The sequence below is a fragment of the Natator depressus genome, chromosome 3 (assembly GCF_965152275.1).
Source record: "Natator depressus isolate rNatDep1 chromosome 3, rNatDep2.hap1, whole genome shotgun sequence".
Lineage (NCBI taxonomy): Eukaryota > Metazoa > Chordata > Testudines > Cheloniidae > Natator > Natator depressus.
Genome location: NC_134236.1, coordinates 104724261 through 104744717, shown reverse-complemented (window position 1 = coordinate 104744717; position 20457 = coordinate 104724261). Strand labels below are relative to the sequence as shown.

The following is a 20457-nucleotide window of genomic DNA, read 5'->3' as shown; positions in this document are numbered from 1 at the left end:
CATTACAGAAAACAGGACACGTGTGTGAGAACAGGGACCATTCTAGAGATATCAGAATGGGTGGCACTTAATGTCTGTATGGTAATTGTCAGTGTTTGTTTCCACACAGTGACTGTTTTGGTAGGAGTTTTTTGTCCCATTATATATCATTCAGTTGCAAGGCAGTCCTCCCAGTGACGATATTTCAGCATCCCAGACACTGGCCTGTCATCTGTCACTTTCTCCTCTTCCAATTGCAATGCTTATTTTAGGACAGGCCTCCTCCATTTCCTGAGAACAGGAAATAGTTAAAACAGGAACTCTTTGAATCCAGCTCCCAGTGTTGTAGGGGACATAGATAAAGCATTGAAGTCAATGGGAGCTGTATAGACTCAGACCTCTATCACAGACAAACAGCTTAAATCGAGATATCAGACTCTTCTCTGATATCAGGATATTACGAAAAATGGGGAAAATTATCTCCTTTATTCTCAAGACTCATGGGTAATAATAAGGGCTGATAGGATATTCTGATCAAAGCACTTGGAAAGAAAGTTTTGTTTTGTATTCTAAAGTGCTTAGTCATACTACTGTGGATGTTTGTGTTCCTTGACAAAGTCACATCATGCCTCTTCAGTGCGGAAAACAGCTTGAACTTTGTGCTCATTAAAGGCTCAATCCTGCAAGGTGCTGAATACTTCCAGGCAGGTGTTGAGCAGCCTCAACTTTCATAATGACAGGTTTCAGAGTAACAGCCGTGTTAGTCTGTATTCGCAAAAAGAAAAGGAGTACTTGTGGCACCTTAGAGACTAACCAATTTATTTGAGCATAAGCTTTCGTGAGCTACAGCTCACTTGATCGGATGCATACTGTGGAAAGTGTAGAAGATCTTTTTATACACACAAAGCATGAAAAAATACCTCCCCCCACCCCACTCTCCTGCTGGTAATAGCTTATCTAAAGTGATCACTCTCCTTACAATGTGTATGATAATCAAGTTGGGCCATTTCCAGCACAAATCCAGATTCCCCCCCCCACACACACACACACAGACAATCCCACTCTCCAGCAGGTTAGTCTCTAAGGTGCCACAAGTACTCCTTTTCTTTTTGCGAACTTTCATAACGTCAGTACTCCTCTCAGGAGGTGCTCAATACCTTGCCTGACTGGTTTCTGAACCCTGTGGTTGGTCTTTTTCAGCAGCATAGCATTCTTCAGCTTGGTAGTAGTTCTCTTACAACATGACAGAATGCCATCTAGTGGCTATTGTAATAAAGAAATGAGAATAGATTTTACAGTTGTCTTTGGGCAATAATAGAACACATCTTCATTTGAACTTCTTTCCATCCCCAAAAGACATCATCATCTTTGTGACATCACTGTCATTTCCTACAAGAAGAGTATGACAACCTTCAGAAGACAGAAATAAGCTGATCCTGTTTTCATGAAGTGCCTTCAAAATAAAACCTGAGGAAAAAGACATAGAAAATATCCTATTAGTCTCTACAAAGGAAATTTTTCTATGAGGCATTTATGGATCTTTATTAGAATGAACTTCTAAATGTAATTTAATTTGTCTTGCTGAAAAGTTTTGAGTCCTCCTGCTCCTTTATATGTCCTACTGCTGTTGGTTTCACCTGTCAGCTTTTCCTGTATAGCCCTGGTGGCCTAGTTTGAGAGCCAGCTTGTGAAACCTAGTGGCTGCTGTTCCTGCCAACTTTGGCTAGGTGTCCTTGTACAGTTTTGAATAATCCACCACCCCATCATACCCTTGCTGTCTCCTTTCTCGGCTCACTTCCAGCCCTTTGTGAGTTCAAAAGGAACAACCTCAGAAAAATATATTTTGATAAGTTACAGAGAACTAAGAGTGTAGTTGAGAGTGAAGTTTTGGAGGAATACACAGACAGGACAGGACCAGGCCAGTAGATATGGAAGAGGCTATAATTTCATTAGCTACCACCTCTAAATCAGCAGGGTTATACTGGGCCAAAAAATAGGAGGAAGGGGGCAATGGAAAGGAACCTAAAATAATCTTTAACTTGTTACAGATATTTTTAAATTTCAGAGAAAACCCACATCCTTTTTCCTTCCCAAACCGGACTAGAAGCAATAAAAGAATTAGCAAAATTCCATTTAAGTAAACTAGTATTAAATTGCTCCTTTCTTATTCAAGTGGGAAGAGCCTCACACTGTTTTTTGAAGAGGGTGCACCCATCTTTATTTTAAAATAGACAACTGTATTACAGTCTTCCTAACCAAAGCAGTCAAAAATCATGTCATCCCTCCCCCACAAAAAAAATCATAAGATTGGCTTAAAAGTCATGAGATTTTTTTTTTAAAAGAAGGGTTATTTTTATTTACCCTATGGTGCTGAAGCATTCGGGGTTCACATTTTTAAGCTTTTCTCCACAACCCTGAGGGATAAAATCTGACCTTTTCAAAAATGAAGGCTAAGATTCTCATGCCACCACTGGACTCTAGGAACTAAGAGTGTATGAAAAATACAAATGTCACAAGACTTGTGACAATATTGCAAACGTTGGAAACACTGCTATTCTATTTTCTTTTCTAATGACACCATGAAGTTACTTAAAGAAAACTGTTTTTAATGTAGTGTAGCTGAGCTTAATATACTATTATCAGCTGTGTGCAACTTTGGGGATAAAATGATTTCTGAACTGCATTCTCTGTCATCAGGTCAATAAAGTTTTACGAAATCACAACATCAAGCCGCACTGGATGTTTGCCTTGGACAGCATAATTCGAAAAGCTGTGCAGACTGCTATTACTATTCTGATCCCAGGTGAGTCACTGTGTTACACAGCAAACATTTAATCTCTGATTGCTTAAAATGTTTTTAATCTTGCTGTGATCATGATGCTTCACAGAAGCTTTTAAAACTTGCAATGACTTCGTTTTGTCTTTGTTGACATGCATTAGCTGTTTCACAAGCCAAGAATTCATAGGTGAGTTGTCACAGCTATTTTGGAGTGCACCTTTCCAGGATGCATAATATAATAAGTGACGAATGGGTAACCAGTAGTAGACTTACCGGTGCATTTCGAGGGCCAGATTTTTCAGGTACTCCGCATCCACACATGGAATATGAAAGAGCGCTCAAAATAGCTCATCACCCAGCATACTTAGCTCTTTTGAATATGTGCTGTGAGGTACAGCAAGAAGTTACCAAGAAGTGTAACAATAACTTGTGTGGCTCCACTGGCCAAAAACTCTCTCTAGGGGTAGTAGCCAGACATTCTTCCCTGCTACAGCTAAGAGGCTTCTGTTGTGTGTGAGTTGTCAAGGAGAAGGATTCCATGTTAAAGAAACGCTAACCCATTTGTTTCCAGTCTGCCACACCCACTATGCTGCTTTCCTCCATTGAAAACAATGGAACTTTAGAATGAACCTGCTGCATTCAGCAGTACGGCAGGTGCATTCTTCTTGGGCGTACTAAATTTGCAGCATTCAAGTGGTTAATACAGACTGGCAATTTTTCCTTGCAATTGTATAGGGTATAAATTGCCCTTCTCTAGAGCTAGTCCACAAGGCCTGTGGACTACTTAAATTCTACTTGAGACCTATGGTGTAGGCCATTTTTACAGGGGTAAATTTCACACAAAACAAATATGGTTTTGGGGAGAAACATAGGTCTGTAGTAATGACAAAGTGACTAGAGAAGTGTGATTGTTTCTTTGAAATGTTTTTTTGCAAGCTTAACTGCCATGCATGGTGCATTTTTCTTGGTATTAATGGTGGGGTTTTCAAAAAGTGCTTTGTGTTGACCTAAATTCTGCTCCCACTGAATTCAATTCCAATTCACTTCAATGGGAGAAGAGTCAGGCTACCACTCACTGCTTTTGAAAACTCCCATCCTAAAGTCCTAAGCATTTAAGGTCCTTCCTGTTTTGCATAACTATCTTCAGTGTGTCTGATAAGAAGGCAGTGAAGAATTTGATTTTTTAAAAATAATTTTGACAGAAATATCAATGTTTATTTTTAAGCATTTTTTTTTTTACATTTTCAGATTTTTTGGGAAATTATGGGGAGGCAGACAATCAGAGGTCAGACAATAATTATTTAATGACAGGAGACATTGAGATTTTAAAAGTTAAGCTATTAAAACAGAAATCGTCACTATCACATGTGAAAATATACAAAGTAAATATTCTTAACTTAAATTCTCAAGCAGCATTTTTCTTTCTTTGCCTATCTGTACATTTTAATTATTATCTATAGAAATATTTTCTCATTTTGTGTGTGTTGGTGAAATGGATATTTATCGACATTTGCCAGTTAAAATCTACTTTCTAATACCTTGTCAATAAATTGTTTATTTGATACTTCCAAGTTACATTGTATGTCTAATTTTAGTTTTACTAGAGTGCTGAAAATTCCACAGGAGTTTTTATTACTGCTTATTCTTTATTTGTAACCAAAAACTACATACAGGGAGCTATTCGAGGAGGAGTTGTTATTGGATCTTGTTTACAAGACGAATAAATTGTTGTCCTTTAGTGTGGCATAATAGTTTAACTGGAATCCAAACATTTTCACAGGGAAAAAAAAATCAGTTTGGATTATTGGTGGAGGTTTAGTCTGCTTTCCTCACTTTGAGGCAAATATAGTTTCATTGCTTTTGGAAGCTTAGAATGTTGAAATCTACCTAGCTCAGCTGTGGAAGAGCATACTGCAATGTGTGGAAGTGAAGAGCGAGAAAATGGAGGGGATCCTGGGCAAACTCCCCTCTGCTTCTGAGTTTGCCAGCAATTAGGGGGAATGCCAGTGAAGTGAGCTGTAGCTCACGAAAGCTTATGCTCAAATAAATTTGTTAGTGTCTAAGGTGCCACAAGTACTCCTTTTTCTTTTGCGAATACAGACTAACATGGCTGCTACTCTGAAACCTGAACAAATTAAGAATCAAATGGGAGAATATTTGGGGGGAAAAGGCTTAGAGGTAACCAGTCTCAGCTGAAGAAGGAAAGGAAGGATGTGTATCACTAAGTTGATGCAATTTGCAAATTGATGTTACTTTGTTAATACACTGTAGAAGAATATCACGGACCTAATGGAGTACATGTTTTACATAACTGATAAGAATTGGTAGTTAGTGTAATGGAAGGAAAAGGAGGCAGAGTACATTCCCTCTTTATACAACTGACTTCTGACAAGTGAAAATGAACAGTGCTACTCCACTTTTTTAGTAGTATTCTATCATTAGGGGGTAATGATCTTGGTAAGTAAAATAACCCTAATCGCAGATAATGCTAAATTTGGAAGAATGGGACCCCTGCCCCAGATATAGAATTTATGTTAATTTAAGAGTTTGAAAAATGCACTTCAGGTTAGATATATGAAAAATTATAAGCTGTGGAGAAAGAATAAAGAAGGGAAATGTTTGCTGTATAGAAAGTGCCCCAGTTTAGTGACCAGGAAAGAGATTTGGGGCTTATTTTAGAAGAATCACTAAAGCCTTCATTCTCATATGCAGCTGCAGTGAGCATTTACAAGATGTAACACTGCATCCATTACATGATGGATATAATGTAAATCCAAGGTGGTGGTAGTGGTATTAATAGGTACTGTTGCTTTAACCTAAAATACTGTGTGCGATAGTGGTCATTAAAAATAAATCTCAAAACAGCTATTGCTCTGTTTCAAAACATAAACAGTATAAAAAAGAAGGGGAAAAAGTGGCAAAATATGCTTCATACAAATAGTGACAACCTTTGGAATTAATGTCTGACTTTTATTCTGTCCTGTATTTAACCCGGTCCATTGGCTTTAAAACAAATACTCCACTGTAAATCTGAAAAGCAAAATAAAAAAGATTTGAGACATATCGTTGAAGCCAACACTTTAGCCAAATTACTTGCCTACAGAATTTTGTTTTAGTCACATTAAAATCCATTACATAGTGTGTTTTGAGGAGTTTTTTAGTTTTAAGGGTCTGATCGAAAGACTATTGAAATTAACAGAGAGACTCCCATTGACTTCAGTATGTTCTGAATGAGGCCTTGTGTGAGAGGAATGCAAGCATGTTATGTCGCAAACTTTGAGCAGGTATTGCACCTTGTTTGCTTTATGTGGCACACACAGTGAATTCTGGGATTTCTGCATGGTTTATGACAAAAATACTAGCGAAGTCTGGAACCCTATTAGTAAGTACAGATTGTTACTGCTTGGAGATTGTAAATGATCATCAGAAGCCAAATAATGTTCAAAATGTACTAAGCCATTGTGGCATTTTTAAGCTGTTTTTAAACCCTTTGGAAACACAGTTACAACCTTTTGCTGCAAATTTTTCAGGCATGGTTTAATGAAAACTCTAGGATGAGCTATAAGTGTTAATTTAAATATGACTTTATTGTTGGGATTATTAATAATAAACATTATTTCTAATAGAACTGAGGCCACACTTTAGTCTTGCATCTGAAAGTGATACAGCAGATCAGGATGACATAGAAGTTGAAGAAGATCATGATGAACAGCCTCAGAATCAAAATATTCAACGGCCTTGCATTGTCATAGAAGATGCTGTAGCTACCTCAGGTGTGAGCACACTCAGTTCTACAGTGTCCCACGATTCCCAGGCTGCTCATAGATCACTGAATGTGCAACTAGGGAGGCTAAAATTAGAGACAAATAGGTAAGTCTAGATTTCTAAGGATTCGAGTGTATTTCTTATGATTGATTGCATTTTCTTTCACTCTTAAAAAGTTTCTCCAAATCTGACAGCTGTGATAATCCATAATACAGTGCATTTCTCATTTAATTGATGATAAACATTAATTTGTAACTCTGAGTTTGGAAAAATCCACATAATTTATTTCAGGCTTATTCACTTCAGTACACTGCTGACAAAAATGACTGTAAAGCTTGCTTTCAGGCGAGCTCTGTTTTTAACTGACTATTAAACTTGTTGCCAAGGTTCTGCTATTCTTGCCTTTCATGTTTCATGGTTAAATGACACATTTCATTTTCATAAAAGCAGAACTCATTATTCCTTTCTATAGTTATTTCCAGGGAACAAATCCAAGCTGCTGAACAGGGGCACTGCACAATTAAACAGGGCCCAGTCTTGTCATTTGTCTTGTTTTGCATGCGGAATTCACTACAGCAGGATCGATCCCCAGGAGGCTGAATTGTTTAAAAAATAACAAACTTTTCTCTCAGATAATTGAAGGTGGAGAACAGCTAAGCCTTATGAAAAAAACAGGCCTGAAAATACAGATTTCCGAACTAACTGAAAAATATGTCTGTACATTTTAAAATGTGTATATACATTGTATCTTGATAGGACAAATCTTGTGGTGCTGGTATATTCTTTATAATCCTTTATACTGATGATTAAATTACAAGTGTTTGGCAATGACACTTCATTTCCAAGCACATTAGAAAACTGAATGTGATTTGGCTTGATTTGAGGTCTTTAGACAAGAGAAGCTTTTTAATAATTCAGCATCACTTGAATTACCTGTTAGCATTAAAGTGCACTGCATTTTCTTGTTAGGGTGAACGTAGTTTGTGAGTTCTCATATTACAATGTAATATATTCAGCTTGACATAAATAGATAGTTAAGACATATTCCGATTGCCATATATAATACAATGACAATATACATCAAAAGTCCTCATACAAAAACCTCCGGAATCTCCATTAAGCAAAGGAATTAAAAAGAAACTAGTTAGGCTGGTCACATTTTACTGCCCAAGTTTCTGATGGGGAGTGGCATCCTAACAACATGTTACTATTCAGAATAAAGCTTCATTCCTTTCACTCTAAGAATGGACGAAAGATATACTGTTAAAGTTTCTTTGTTTTTTGTAAAACAAGTAAAACAAAAAAAAGTAAGTTGTGAGCAATATGCTACTCTTATATGCAAAACCAAAAACTTTCTGTCATGATAATTAGATACAAAAATACTACTTTCCATAAGTTACATGGAAAACTTTCCCTAAATAACCAGGATAATTATACCACTTTAAGCTTTGTTAGCATAAGCAGCGTATGGCTGTCATTTGCAAGGCAAAAAATTGTAAACTATTTAGATGACCATGGACACGTTTATCAGCCCAGATGAATGCGTGAGGAATAAACTATATGTACTGTTAGGAACAAAACAATGGTCCATCTAATCCACTATCATGTATCTGACAGGGGCCTGCACCGAATGCTTTGGAAGAAGATGTAATACCCCTATAACAGACAATTATACTCTAACATTTCCAAGGGGAAAGTTTGGGGAAAGTGTCTTCCTAACCTCAGGGAGTTAGTGGAGTAGGTTTATGCTCTAAAATATAATTTATATCCTTTGCATCCTATCTATTGTAACTGTGTAGTGTTCAGATGTCTTATTTTTAAAATGTTACTAAGCTCTTTGCTGTAACAATATATTGCCCCAATGAGTTCCACAGATTAACTGCGCCTGGTGTTAATTTCCTTTTATCAGTTTTAACTTTGTTGCCTTTGACTTCCTTTGGATGTCCCTTTATGTTTGCATTATGAGAGAGGTTAAATAGAAGCATTAGTTGACCTACTGTATATATTAATTTTACATAATTCATCATGACACCACCTAGTCAATCCTCTCTGAAATAAACAGACTGTATCCTAAACAATTAAGATTTAGGAGAGGAAACAGGGAGGTGACCACCAGCCCCTTATACCTACTGAGGGCTGGGCACAAAGCCAGTCTCTGGTCTTTGAGTGCAAGCACTGATCTAGGCTAAAATCTACAACAATGTTGTACTCTTCAAAGAGGGCAGGGGGGGACTGCTCCCATTGGAAGGGAAGTGTGCTACACCCTTTCAAGAAGTATAGCTGTGGCCACCCTCCAGCTGCATCTACCTCTAATGCAGTGCTTTCAGGAGCTCCTGCTGGGATAGATATAGCTGCCCTGCGCTTTATGGAGGGTAATGTGCTAAAGACGCAACTTAGCCCTATGTCCATTAACGGTTTTGACCTTTGATCCTCAATGACACTCCTTCCTCCACAGCTGAACACACTACCCAATTGCTTTGTTTAATTTTTTTCTTTAAGAACCAAACTCAGTTAAGTAGGAATGTTGAGTTGCTGAAGCTTCATTGAAAGTTTCTGTGCAGCTCCCATTTGCTATGAATGCTTAAAACTAGTTTTGTTGAAAGGCCCCAACTCTAGGAACTAGAACACTGGATGTTTACATTTTTACATGTGTATTAAGTCTTAATTATATGCACTAGTGAAAGCTGGAACAGTCTACCTTTTCATTTAAGATTCCCAAATTAGTTATGAATGTTACTAGCATCAGTATGGTGGATCCTACTTTTCACTGCTATTAGTAAACTCTTCAGATACTTTCCTGAAAACATAAAATTAAATTTTAAAAATCCATGCTTCTTTTCCCCCTGCAGGCTACTAGAAGAGTTAGTGCAGAAGGAGAGAGAATTTCACACCCTTTTGCAACAAGCTATAGCAGAAAAGGATCAAGAGATCAAAAACCTGAAGCTTAGGTCACAGCGAGTAGGTAAGTGAGTAAGGGTGACCAGATGGAACGGGCAAAATATCGGGACACATGGGGAAAGCGCAAAAAAAAAAAAAAAAAGAGGCCGGAGCGGCCAAAGCCACAATATCAGGACAAATGGCGTCCCGACTATGCATCGGTCGGGATGTGGGACAAAGAACTAAAAATCGGGACAGTCCCAATTTTATCGGGACGTCTGGTCACCTTAAAGTGAGTAGAGATTTCAAACGAAACTGTTCCACACAGCAGCTACAAAAGAATGCTGTGGCAGATAAACTTTTTTATTTCATTGGCCCAGCATCAGTAAAGGTCTTTAACCATATTTCTCCTAGCCAGGACTGTGTAGAAGCAAGCAAGTATACTGTGGAAATAAGTTACTTCATTTGTTTCTATATCCACAGTAAAAGCAAGTGTTGTATAACTCAAAACATGCTGTTGATCTGTGGTTATACATTACTGGAGTAGACAGGGCTATTCTGTCACACTTGGTTTCTTTAATTTTAAGTGTTCTTTTCTAAACAAGACCAACTTATTTGTACTGTGCATGTGTGTTTACTGAGTTTTAAAAAGTCAAGAGCGATTAATCCACAAGATTTATAAACCTGCTTTAAAGAAAGACTACTGTGTGGGCTTAAGTGTGTGTGTGAGAGAGAGAGAGAGATTGCTTTCAGTGATTTGCCCTTAGACACACAAGGAACCTATTATCAGTACCAGGTATTAGAGAATTATTTAACTGAAGAACCTGGGTGTTTTTGGAGCTGAAGGGCCAGAGTTCTAGAATAGCACTGTGCGTGATTTATCTAGTAATTGTGAGTGAAATCCTGCTCACGTTGAAATCAGTGGGAATTTTGCCATTGGCTTCCATGAGGCCAGGATTTCACCTTTTGTTTCTTGACTGCAGCATACGGATTCATTGTTATCATGTTCACTCCCTTGAAGAGGTGCAGCAACCTTACTGGTTGATTCAGAAGCAGTATACATTGACACAAAAGTGAAGAGTCCAGATATTTGTTGTCAAAAAATTATATGTTCCTCACATGGGCACTGAGGAAGAGAACAATAAATGGAAAAAGTAGAGGAGGGCTCAGTAGAGCCCTGTGAGGGCCTTAGAGGCTCATATCCCACTTTCAAGGGAAAAGAGCCATACTTGAGAGAGAGAGTGACTACTGCAAAAGCTTTAAAAAGCAATCAAACAATAGAAATCATATTTGTAGCAGGGGTGGAAACCCTTGCATATTTTAGCATGAATACATTTCTATAGCAGAGTGAAAACCCTGGAAAAACAGGGATTATAAAAATAGCACAGGTCCTGGTCCTGAAGCCTTACTCAGGTAAAATCACGTTGAGGGCAGTATGAGTCTTGTCTAAGGCCTTGTCTACACACACCGATTGTACCACTTTACCAGTTTAAATTATACAAGGATAGTTATTACAGCCCAAGTATAGATGCAGATGTATTGGTATAAGAGTGTCTTATACCTTGGGCTTCTGATTTTCAGTTTTAACTTATAATCACTGATAAAACACCCCCAATTAAAAAAAAAAAAAAGGAAATCCATGTTTCTCCAAGAGACACCAGAAATGGTTGCATGTATCTAAGAAGGGCTTGACTACACGTAGCAATAGTATGGACTATGGGGAAGTGATTTCTAAAGAGCACTAATGCATTGTTCGCTAATTGGTTTGTGTAGACCCTGGTGGTGCGCGTTAGAGGTTTCCTGGTGTGCTTTAACGTAGTGCTGTTTTGAAACAGTACACATTTAAGCGCACTAGGGAATATTACCTGAGTAAATACTGCAGGATTTGATCTCTATATCCTTCACTGTAGCGGCACTTGCATGTCACATTTTTGTGGAAAGAGTAGGAAAGGTCACTGAAGACAGTGCTTCTCTATTTAAAATTGTGAAGAGGACACTCTGAAAAGACCTAACTTTTTTCAAAATATTTGATCTAGATATCCCTGGACTGTCTGTCTGTTACCTTAATCCTTCTGGCACAGGGGTTGAAGACTCTGATCTCATAAACTGGCTGAGAACTAATGGAGCTGATGAAGATACTATAAATAGGGTAGGAAAGATATATTTTCTTAGGTATGTTTGTGATACAGTAGCAGTGCATTTTTCTTGGGCTTAGTAGGGGAAAAAACCAGCAAAAACCTTGGAATTATTTCTATACCAGCAAAAACCTTGGAATGATTTGTATACCTTTTGGAGGAGATGAGATTGGGGGTGGAGGGGCAAGGGAGGGGTGAAGAATAGAAAGAGCATTATAAAAAGTCTACTATTGCTTTTAATTCATGTAGCTAGCTCAGGGGTGGGCAAACTTTTTGGCCCGAGGGCCACATCTGGGAATAGAAATTGTATGGTGGACCATGAATGCTCAGAAAATTGGGGGGTTGGGGTGCGGGCTCTGTTTGGGGTTGCAGGCTCCAGGGTGGGGCCAGAAATGAGGAGTCCAGGATGCAGGAGGGAGCTCCGGGCTGGGGAATAGGGTGCAGGGGAAGGTGAGGGCTCCAACTGGGGGTGTGGGCTCTGGGGTGGGACTGGGGATGAGGAGTTTGGGGTGCAGAGGGAGCTTTGGGCTGGCATTGAGGGGTTTGGAGGGAGGAAAGGAGGGGGATCAGGGCTGGGGCAGGGGGTTGGGGCACGGGGAGAGGCTCAGGGTGCAGGCTCTGGGCGGTGCTTACCTCAGGCTAGATACAATAAAACACATTTTCCAGTTAACTAAAAATATTTTGATTGGCTTCCTAATTCCTAAGCATCTTTGCACCTCTTCCAGCAACTACTGTTGATTGCAGTGAAGCCTTCTGGTAAAATTCAGGAGGAACAGGGGTTGACTTTGACTAGATACATCAAGATAAAAATTACCTGTGCCTTGTCTCCACTAGGATTTTACATTGAACTAGCTATCTTGATATGAAAACATATACACCTATTTTGTAGTGAAGACAGAGCCTTAGAGATATTGAGCATTCTAGAACTTCAGCTGACTTCAGTTAAGACCCATGGCTGGTTAGCACCTTTTGAGGAGCAGGCCCATGGTTTTCTAAAGTTCATCACACAAAAATTGAAGCAACTGAAGTGTAGAGGTCACTTCTGAAAACACAGGCCTTAACTTCTCTGTGTCTTTCTTTCCCCCTCGGTGAAATGGGGTATTTATACCAACCTACCTCCCAACTCCCCTATCCCCAGGAGTGTTTAGGATTAATTAATTAAAGTCTGAGGTACTCAGCTATCATAGCGAGCTCTATAGAATCGCCGATTAACAAAACAAGATAAAAATATCTGAACTGCAGAATTAGGACCAATTCAAACATATATACTCTTTGACATGCAAACATACAACATCCCATATAAAGATGGGGTATTTTCACTGTATTTACAAAACATAAGCTCGACAAAATCTACATATAAACAAAACAGTAGCATCAAGGTCTTTATTGGCAATAAAGTTACCATATTTTGGACCAGTCCTGTATTCCTTCTGCACTCAGAATTTGATTTAAGGGAGTTTTGGGTACACAAGGAATGCAGGATCATGTCCCTATATTATATATAAATCTTAGAATCAATGGATATATCTGACAAAAGTAGCCGGACTTTCAATTCGGACTTTTTTCCCTCCCCCAAAGTTTTTGGCAGAAGACTACACATTAATGGATGTTCTCTGCTACGTTACACGAGATGATCTGAAGTGCCTGAGACTAAGGTAACACTTCACCTTCTATTTAATCTCACATAGCTGAAATATAGAGGTATTCTGTGTACTGAAACTATAGAAATGGAAAATTGTGAATGGCATTCTTAAGGTGTGAATTTTACTTATGTGAAATGAACACTACGAAATCTAGTTTTCAGGGTTTCTACACACAGAGACACACTGAATATGTACTGATTAAACATTTAAAAATGTTTTAGTTTGATTTTGTTATTTGAAAGAATTTATTCTTCAAGTTAGCTAAAGCAAAAGACTTGCTTGGAGAGAGGTCCCTTCGGAGTGTTGCTTTATATAAACAATTTTAGACACAGATAATTTAACATTTTGAGAACAATAAACTACAAAATGTGTCTGAAAATTATGCAACTGCCACTAAACTGTTACATAATCATAGCAAGTTTGCCCGTAGCCACTGAACTGGATTTGAGTAGAAGCAATGCATAGAGTTATACCAGGCCTCCCTTGCCCTCAATCATCTTAGCTAGAAATTAAAACATGGACAAATAGTAAGATTTCATACTCTAGTGTTTCATTATATTAATTAGGACAGTATGTAACATTTGCTAGTTATGTTCAAATTAGCTTAGTCTACTTTGAACAAGGAGGGCCTGATTCTCTTCATTTAGTGATTAATCCTACATTAATTTTATCATTGATTTCAATGGGAGGACAATCATGCCTTTCCACCAATGTCAATAAGGAGTAATTCCACTGACATCAACAGAGATTCACCAGTTTAGCGCTGGCGTGTGATCAGACTCAATCCTTGACTATTCTGGATCATATAGAAAAAGTGGATTTAAATTAAAGCTGCCACTTATGGATAATTTTTGGGTGTTAACTTTTAAGTATATTGGATCCAGTTACTAATTCAGCCAAAACTCCCATTCAATTCAGTTGAAATACATATTTGTAGACAGTGCTTATGGTCTTATTTAAAGTCCATTGAAGTCAACTGGGAGTCTTTTCATTGACTTCTGTGAGCTTTAGAGAAGTTCTTTTAGTTTGTATTACAACCAAAAATGCTATTCACATTTGTTTTAATTTTGTGTTTTAGTATTTCACATTTGATTTCTCTGAGTTTTTACCATGTTTAATAAGTGCAATGAATGTATTACGACCACTACCTGATGGCTTGAATCGAAGTGTACCTGAATCAGGATACTATGGAAGTGGAGACCAGTTTTTTTAAGCTAAGCATCTTAATGATTTTTCTTTTACAGAGGAGGGATGCTATGTACGCTCTGGAAGGCCATCAGTGACTTTCGAGAGAAACATGCTTGATGCTGGCTAAATCAGTTTCTACTTCTCTGCAGAGATTTAGAGATTTTCTACAGCATAGAGCAGGTTTGCTGTCAGAGAGAGTGTTGCACTTTAATCCAGTATTTGTTTACCAATGTTAAAAACACTGCAGCTCTTGACTGCATTTACACCAACAATCCCTAAGGAGTCTGTAAACACCCTTTTACATTATTTTAGTTTTAAATGATTTTTACATGGAAGCTTTTTTTTAATCTTAAAATCTGTTGTAGATAAAGTAACCAGGTGGTAATTTTACACAAAACCTATGTAAGATTTCATGTGATTGTGCATCACTGGAACAAAACCAAAATGTGACAACCTTTCAAGTTTATTCTTCTTTGTTATATACCATAATAATCTGTAGTAGAACTTCATAATTTCAATTATCATGTAAAGCTTACATTTTTTTCTTTTAGTGTGCAGAACCTAAAAGTAATTGTTTTTACTTACTGCCCTATATAAATTTTAATATTGTTTATTTTTGGTAACTTAAGTTCCCTGGTCTACAGTACATTTGTTTTTGAGTTGTTTATGTACTACTGAACTGTACCAGTTGTATATGCCTGAACCATAGTAATGTTAGCTTGTTCTAAAGCTATCTATTGTGACATACAAACATACATTCTTAAAAATAAAGAATCTAAGAATATAATTTTGATACTTTCCTTATTTAAGAGCTTCTAAAAATAATAGTTCAAAATGTGATCCATGCGGTATAGCTAGGAGTAATGGGACAAAACTACATGGAAAATTTAGGCTGAATATTAAGAAAACCTTCTCATATTAAAGTGACTTGAAGTTTAGAGTTACTGTGCTTCGGTCTTGGTAAACAATGTATTACAAACTCATTCAGTTTTCCCACATACTAAGTCTAATTTCAGCATCCACATTTTTCCAGGACAGAAAAAACTCTTCACCTAGTGCTCCAGCTGGTTTAATAAACAGCTTGACTAGCTATAGTCAGTAAGAAGTGGACTTTCAGCTTCCTGGTCACAAACTGTTAGTTGTAAAAGCATTTGAGGGCATTTATTCTGTTCTGAAAGCCTTTTGATTATGTATCTTTCCCATAAATCATGAAAATGGACAGTATTTCTCCACTGACGTTTTGGAACATAGGAATTGCTATATTGGACCTGACCAGTGGTCCCACTACTCCCAATACTAGATGCTTTTGAGGTGTTGCTAGAAACCTTACAGTGCACAATTGTGGAATAAGCTGAATAGAAAGGAACTTCACCAAACCCTAAGTAGTTAATGCATGGCTTATGCCTTGACCTTTGAAGGCTTAATGATGGATCACAGATTTTTTTTTTCAAAGGAAATGGAATAATTTCTCTACTTAATCTAAACATAAAGTAACAAACTGCCTTATAAATATATCAGTGCATATCTGTCTGGACAGCAGCAAACTCATTGCTAGGTTGTCTATGCTGACTGAAAAAAATCAATCAAAGCAGTCCCTCTGCACCACAAAAAGTACATGAAATACTTTATATACAGCAGCATTTTCATGCCAAAGGGCTTTACAAACATATTTATAAATGTATACACCTGGGGAAACTCAATCCATCACTGAATTGCTGCTATGTTTGGGGCTACATAGTTAATTTTAAGCCGTTTACAATACTACAACAGCAGAAGGCAGAATTAGGTAGAAATTCCAAGTTAAACAGTGCAAAGATCAGTTGCAGAGGATATGTTGTGCAAGGACAAAAGCAACATATATTGTCTCTGAGGGAATGACAACAATTGTTTCTGTGGAAAAGTAAAATTAGGAAAATTTCTTTTTTTCAATTGTCTTAATTTAATTCGCCTGCTGGAAGTAAGATGACAACAATATGGCAATCTATGAATAGCCAGTTCTCCACTGATTATGGTTGGGAAACCTCTGATTTAGACTTTTTTCAGGCAGCACTGTGTAATTTCATTACCTTATTTCCTTTATCAGTACTTTTAAAACATAGTTTATGGTAATAAACTGGAGGATGAGAAGGGTCCCAATTGGTCTTGGCAGTACATTAGGAGAGAGGTGGTCTCCCTAACAGTTGGGACCTCAAACTGCATGCCCCTCATCCCTGCATGCCCCAGAGAGTATCTTTATAGTAGGCCTTTGCAGTTCACCACAAGAAATATGAGTGAGTACTGGTCACTGCATCTGGGAACAGTACTAATTTACTTGACTGCAGGCCCATATGTTGAGAGTGAACCAGTTAGCCAGGTTCACTACCACTGTACTCTCTGGAGAGAAGAGGAATGCATATAATTATAGCAACTTATTTCCAAAGTTATAGCCCTTGAATGTGTACAACACAACTTTATATTGTAAAGTGTCAGTGTCTTTCATATACACAAGGAATTCTACAAATTCTTAATATAGCATTAAGAAATTCCTAACAAATTTTTGATAGTGTTAAATACACATTGGATGAAATCCTGGCTCTGCTAAAGTCAATGGGAGTTTTGCCATTAAACATCAGTGGAGCCAGGATTTCACCCATATTTTCTCTCCAATTGTGATTCAATATTTTTATCTCAACTATCATATATAATGATTAATCTTTTTTCCGGAAGCCAGGATAATATCTGTCCCAATTTGTTGACAGCTGTGTCAACACCCGGTTGTTCCTCTTAACTTAAACTGGAGCCAAAGTACAGTAATGGTTCATAGTCCACTCGTTTGAGTCTGTTTCTTTTATTTGAAGCTTCTCATAAATAGCTCCTCCTTCATATAGTAAAAGGATGAGGAAATTAACAAGTTGTTAGATGAAGATATGAGTAAAGGGCTAGGAGAATTTTGGTACTGATTAAATGACATTTTGCTGTTATGTATGATGGCTCTTTGTTGTGAAGAAGATTTATGTTTATTTCATCATTTGTGTCAGTGGCAGGAGAACTGTGTGTGCACGTGTGTTTGTGTGCATGTGTGAGAGATTTCTCTCCACTTGAGTAGTAGGGAGAGATCTCTTTTCTGGAGATCTTACTGTCCCCACTGACAGAGTGGAGAGAGGAAAGTATAAGGACCTTCCATTCCAGGTAGTGGAGCAAAATCTTCCCAGTTTGGGTGTGCTTTGGAATCCCTGACTGCTTCTGCAATCTATGGTGCCGTCTCCTCCCCCCCACATTTACAGCTGTCTAGATCTCTCAGAATGGTACAACACTAAATCTATCCATGCTTTTGTGACCTCCAGATTAAATTATTGCAATCTACTCCTTTAAAAAGGTGTAAGCACTAAGACCTTGTATAGGCTCAGAAGCTAAAACTCTGCATTAAGATTCCTGGTAATTAGGGTGGGATCCATGAAGGGACTTAGGCATTGCAATGCTGAGTGTAGGGTGACCAGATATCCCAATTTTATAGGGACAGCCCCAATATTCGGGACTTTGTTTTATATAGGCACCAATCCCCCCCCCCCACACACACACACACTTTTTTTCCACACTTGGTATCTGGTCACCCTAGCTGAGTGTCAAGCTCCCTAACTTTCAGGTACCTAGAAAATCACGAGAGACCGAAGAAGCCCCACATCAAAATATCCAGTAGTTTAGTGTTCGAAGCCCCCGCTTGAGAAACAGGATTTGAACCAGGGTCTCCCCTTTGGTAGAGAAGGGAGGAATTGAACCAGGATCTCCCCACATCCCAGGTGAGTGCACTAACCACTGAGCTGAAAGTTACCAGGTGGGTAGGCAGGACCAACTCTAGGCACCGGGAAAGCAAGCTCTCGGAGCTTGGGGTGAAATTTTTTTTTTGCTTGGGGCAGCAAAAAACCTAGAGCTGGCCCTGTGGGTAGGAGTACCATCAGCACCAGGATTTTGAATGGGACCCATTCCAATAGGTGTGCTCAGAGTGCCTACCACATCAGGCCCTGCAGGTGGGATAGGTGGCCCAATGCCTATCTTCCCCTGGTTTGTGATTCCCCCTGGGGCTTAGGCAGGAGATAAACATCTGTACACCTAGAGGGAGGCAGCAATGCACATGCCCAGAAACAGACATGTACGTGCTGAGGAAACTTGTACCCTGAAAACTTAGGTGCCAATGTCTACAGCATTCAATGGCAGTTTTGTAGATCACAGTGGAGCCAAAACTGGGACTTAGGTGCCTAAGTCTGAGGTTTAGGCACCTAGCCGTTTGTGGCTCCCACCCTTACTCCCTAGACATGATGCCTCGCCTCCTGAATAAAGTTACCTTCAACCAGATTATAAATCTTTGGGGACTGGAAGAGGTCTGAGAGAGAAGCTCTTGGAACAGCCACAGCTGGAAAGCAAGCTTAGGATGTGGTTTATATTGTGTATAGGCTAACCCCCCAGGAAGGGACAGAGTCTGAAGACACATGTCGATGTGGTCTGTTAAGGACATTCAAGACCACTGGGATGTTACATCTAACTCAAGATGAATACCCAGCTGCTTAGTGGTGTTAAGCAATACTGAGCATGTCACAGTAGTTTTTAGTCAGCTGCATTAACTTCCTAGTCTCTTCTGGGTGCAAATCACTGTGCTTTCTTTGATTAAGGAACCCGTGTGTACAGCTTGGGCCCGAGGTCTTAGAAACCACCTCATGCTGCAACGGGACAGCTCCCCGCCCAACCCCATACACGGAACGGAACCAGGCTCAGGAAGCGTTCAGGAAAGAAATGCAAATCACCAGGCACGGTCAGCGCAAAGTCTGAATCGGGTCTCCCAAGCCGGGCACTGGATCCTTCCTTCCTTCCAGCGACTTCCATGCCAAGCCCGTGGGCTATGCGCGGAGCCCGCAGCCCTGGGTGAAGCCGTGGGCGGGGGGTGGCGATCACGCGGCCAGCGGTAGTCCCCTAAGAGCGACGCCGGCACCCAGCCCCCCACCGGCCCGGGGACAGCCCGGCGGGGGGCCGCTCCCCCCTGCAGGAGGGTGGCAGGCCGAGCCCTGCCTAGCCCCCCGCCCGGGCCTGAGGCGGGCTTGTCCCCAGCGCCCTGCCGCACCTGCCCGCGAGGTGGCGCTGCCGCGGGGCGGCCCCTCCCGCCTGGTGCGTGGCGCGCTCACCTGCCGGCGCCTGCGGCGGCTCCCGCGGGGCGGGGCGGGGCGCCTGAGCTCACCGAGGAGACATGGCGGAGGCACGGGCGGCCGGAGGCAGCGGCAGCGGCGACGCTCCCCGCCGGGGCCCTGCAGGTGAGACCGCCCCCTCCCCCCGTCCCGGTCCCCGGGCGCTGCAGGCGGGAGCGGAGCCCTGGGCTGGGGCCGGCTGCCCCCTTCCCCGGGAGAGAATCCGGCTGCTCCGCGGGCAGCGAAGGGTCCCTGAAAGCTGCGGCGGGCGGCGCTAGGCTGGGCAGGCGGGGAGAGACGGTGCCTCGGGGCTGCAGCGTCCTCCCGCAGGGCCTGGGGCACGGCCTGGTCTCCGTGTCCGGCGTCGTCCTCCTCCTCCTGCCGCAACAGGTGCGCAGCATGCCCCGCTCGGCCCCCTCCTGCTGCCCCCCGACTTCAGGGGAGGCTTTGTAGCAGGGTGGGATCCGGCCCCGGGAGGAGGAAGGGTCCCCCGGGATGGAGGGGGTGGAATTAATCACACCAACCCTTGCAAAACTCCTTAAAAATCTCCCGCCAACAGCCCTCTTTGGGGAGGGGAATAGGTCTGATCGCTCCGTGTCCATGGATCCTAGCCCCAGCAGGGCAGGGCTCATCGCACCAGCGGATGGAAGGACGGACCCACAGCAGCCTGCAGTCACCCGCTTGCAGTAATTAGGCAGGATGTTTGTGTAGTTAAGGTGATCATTTTCTGCTTCTCGAGGTCAGGGTCAGACTCTGAGCCAGTTTAGACGCACTTGTCCCTCTTTTAATGGAAGTGGCATCAGCTCGTATCACTGCAGTTGGGTGGCTGGTGTTTTTATTCTAGGCCTGTATTTTTAGGGATTCGTTGCTCGACTCGAAATGTTCATTGCGGCTTAACTCCCACCTCCTAGCATACAGCGCTGCAGAGTGTGTGTTTAATT

General features: G+C 40.5%; 2 protein-coding genes across 3 annotated transcripts in view; both read left to right on the top strand.

Moving 5' to 3' along the window:
- The window catches only part of MAP3K5 (mitogen-activated protein kinase kinase kinase 5), a 160759-nt gene extending 145694 nt beyond the window's left edge, over window positions 1–15065 (top strand). For both annotated transcript variants that reach the window (XM_074948490.1, XM_074948489.1), the window contains 6 exons: window positions 2677–2782; window positions 6385–6628; window positions 9373–9485; window positions 11437–11549; window positions 13114–13190; window positions 14423–15065. In XM_074948490.1, the coding sequence (XP_074804591.1) occupies window positions 2677–2782; window positions 6385–6628; window positions 9373–9485; window positions 11437–11549; window positions 13114–13190; window positions 14423–14483 (714 nt within the window). In that variant the 3' untranslated portion in view covers window positions 14484–15065. The remainder of the gene's footprint in view (window positions 1–2676; window positions 2783–6384; window positions 6629–9372; window positions 9486–11436; window positions 11550–13113; window positions 13191–14422) is intronic.
- A 4465-nt stretch (window positions 15066–19530) lies between these two features.
- Window positions 19531–20457, top strand: part of MAP7 (microtubule associated protein 7) — a 189307-nt gene continuing 188380 nt past the window's right edge. The window contains exon 1 of the mRNA XM_074948494.1: window positions 19531–19642. Coding sequence (XP_074804595.1) covers window positions 19579–19642 — 64 coding nt within the window. The 5' untranslated portion in view covers window positions 19531–19578. The remainder of the gene's footprint in view (window positions 19643–20457) is intronic.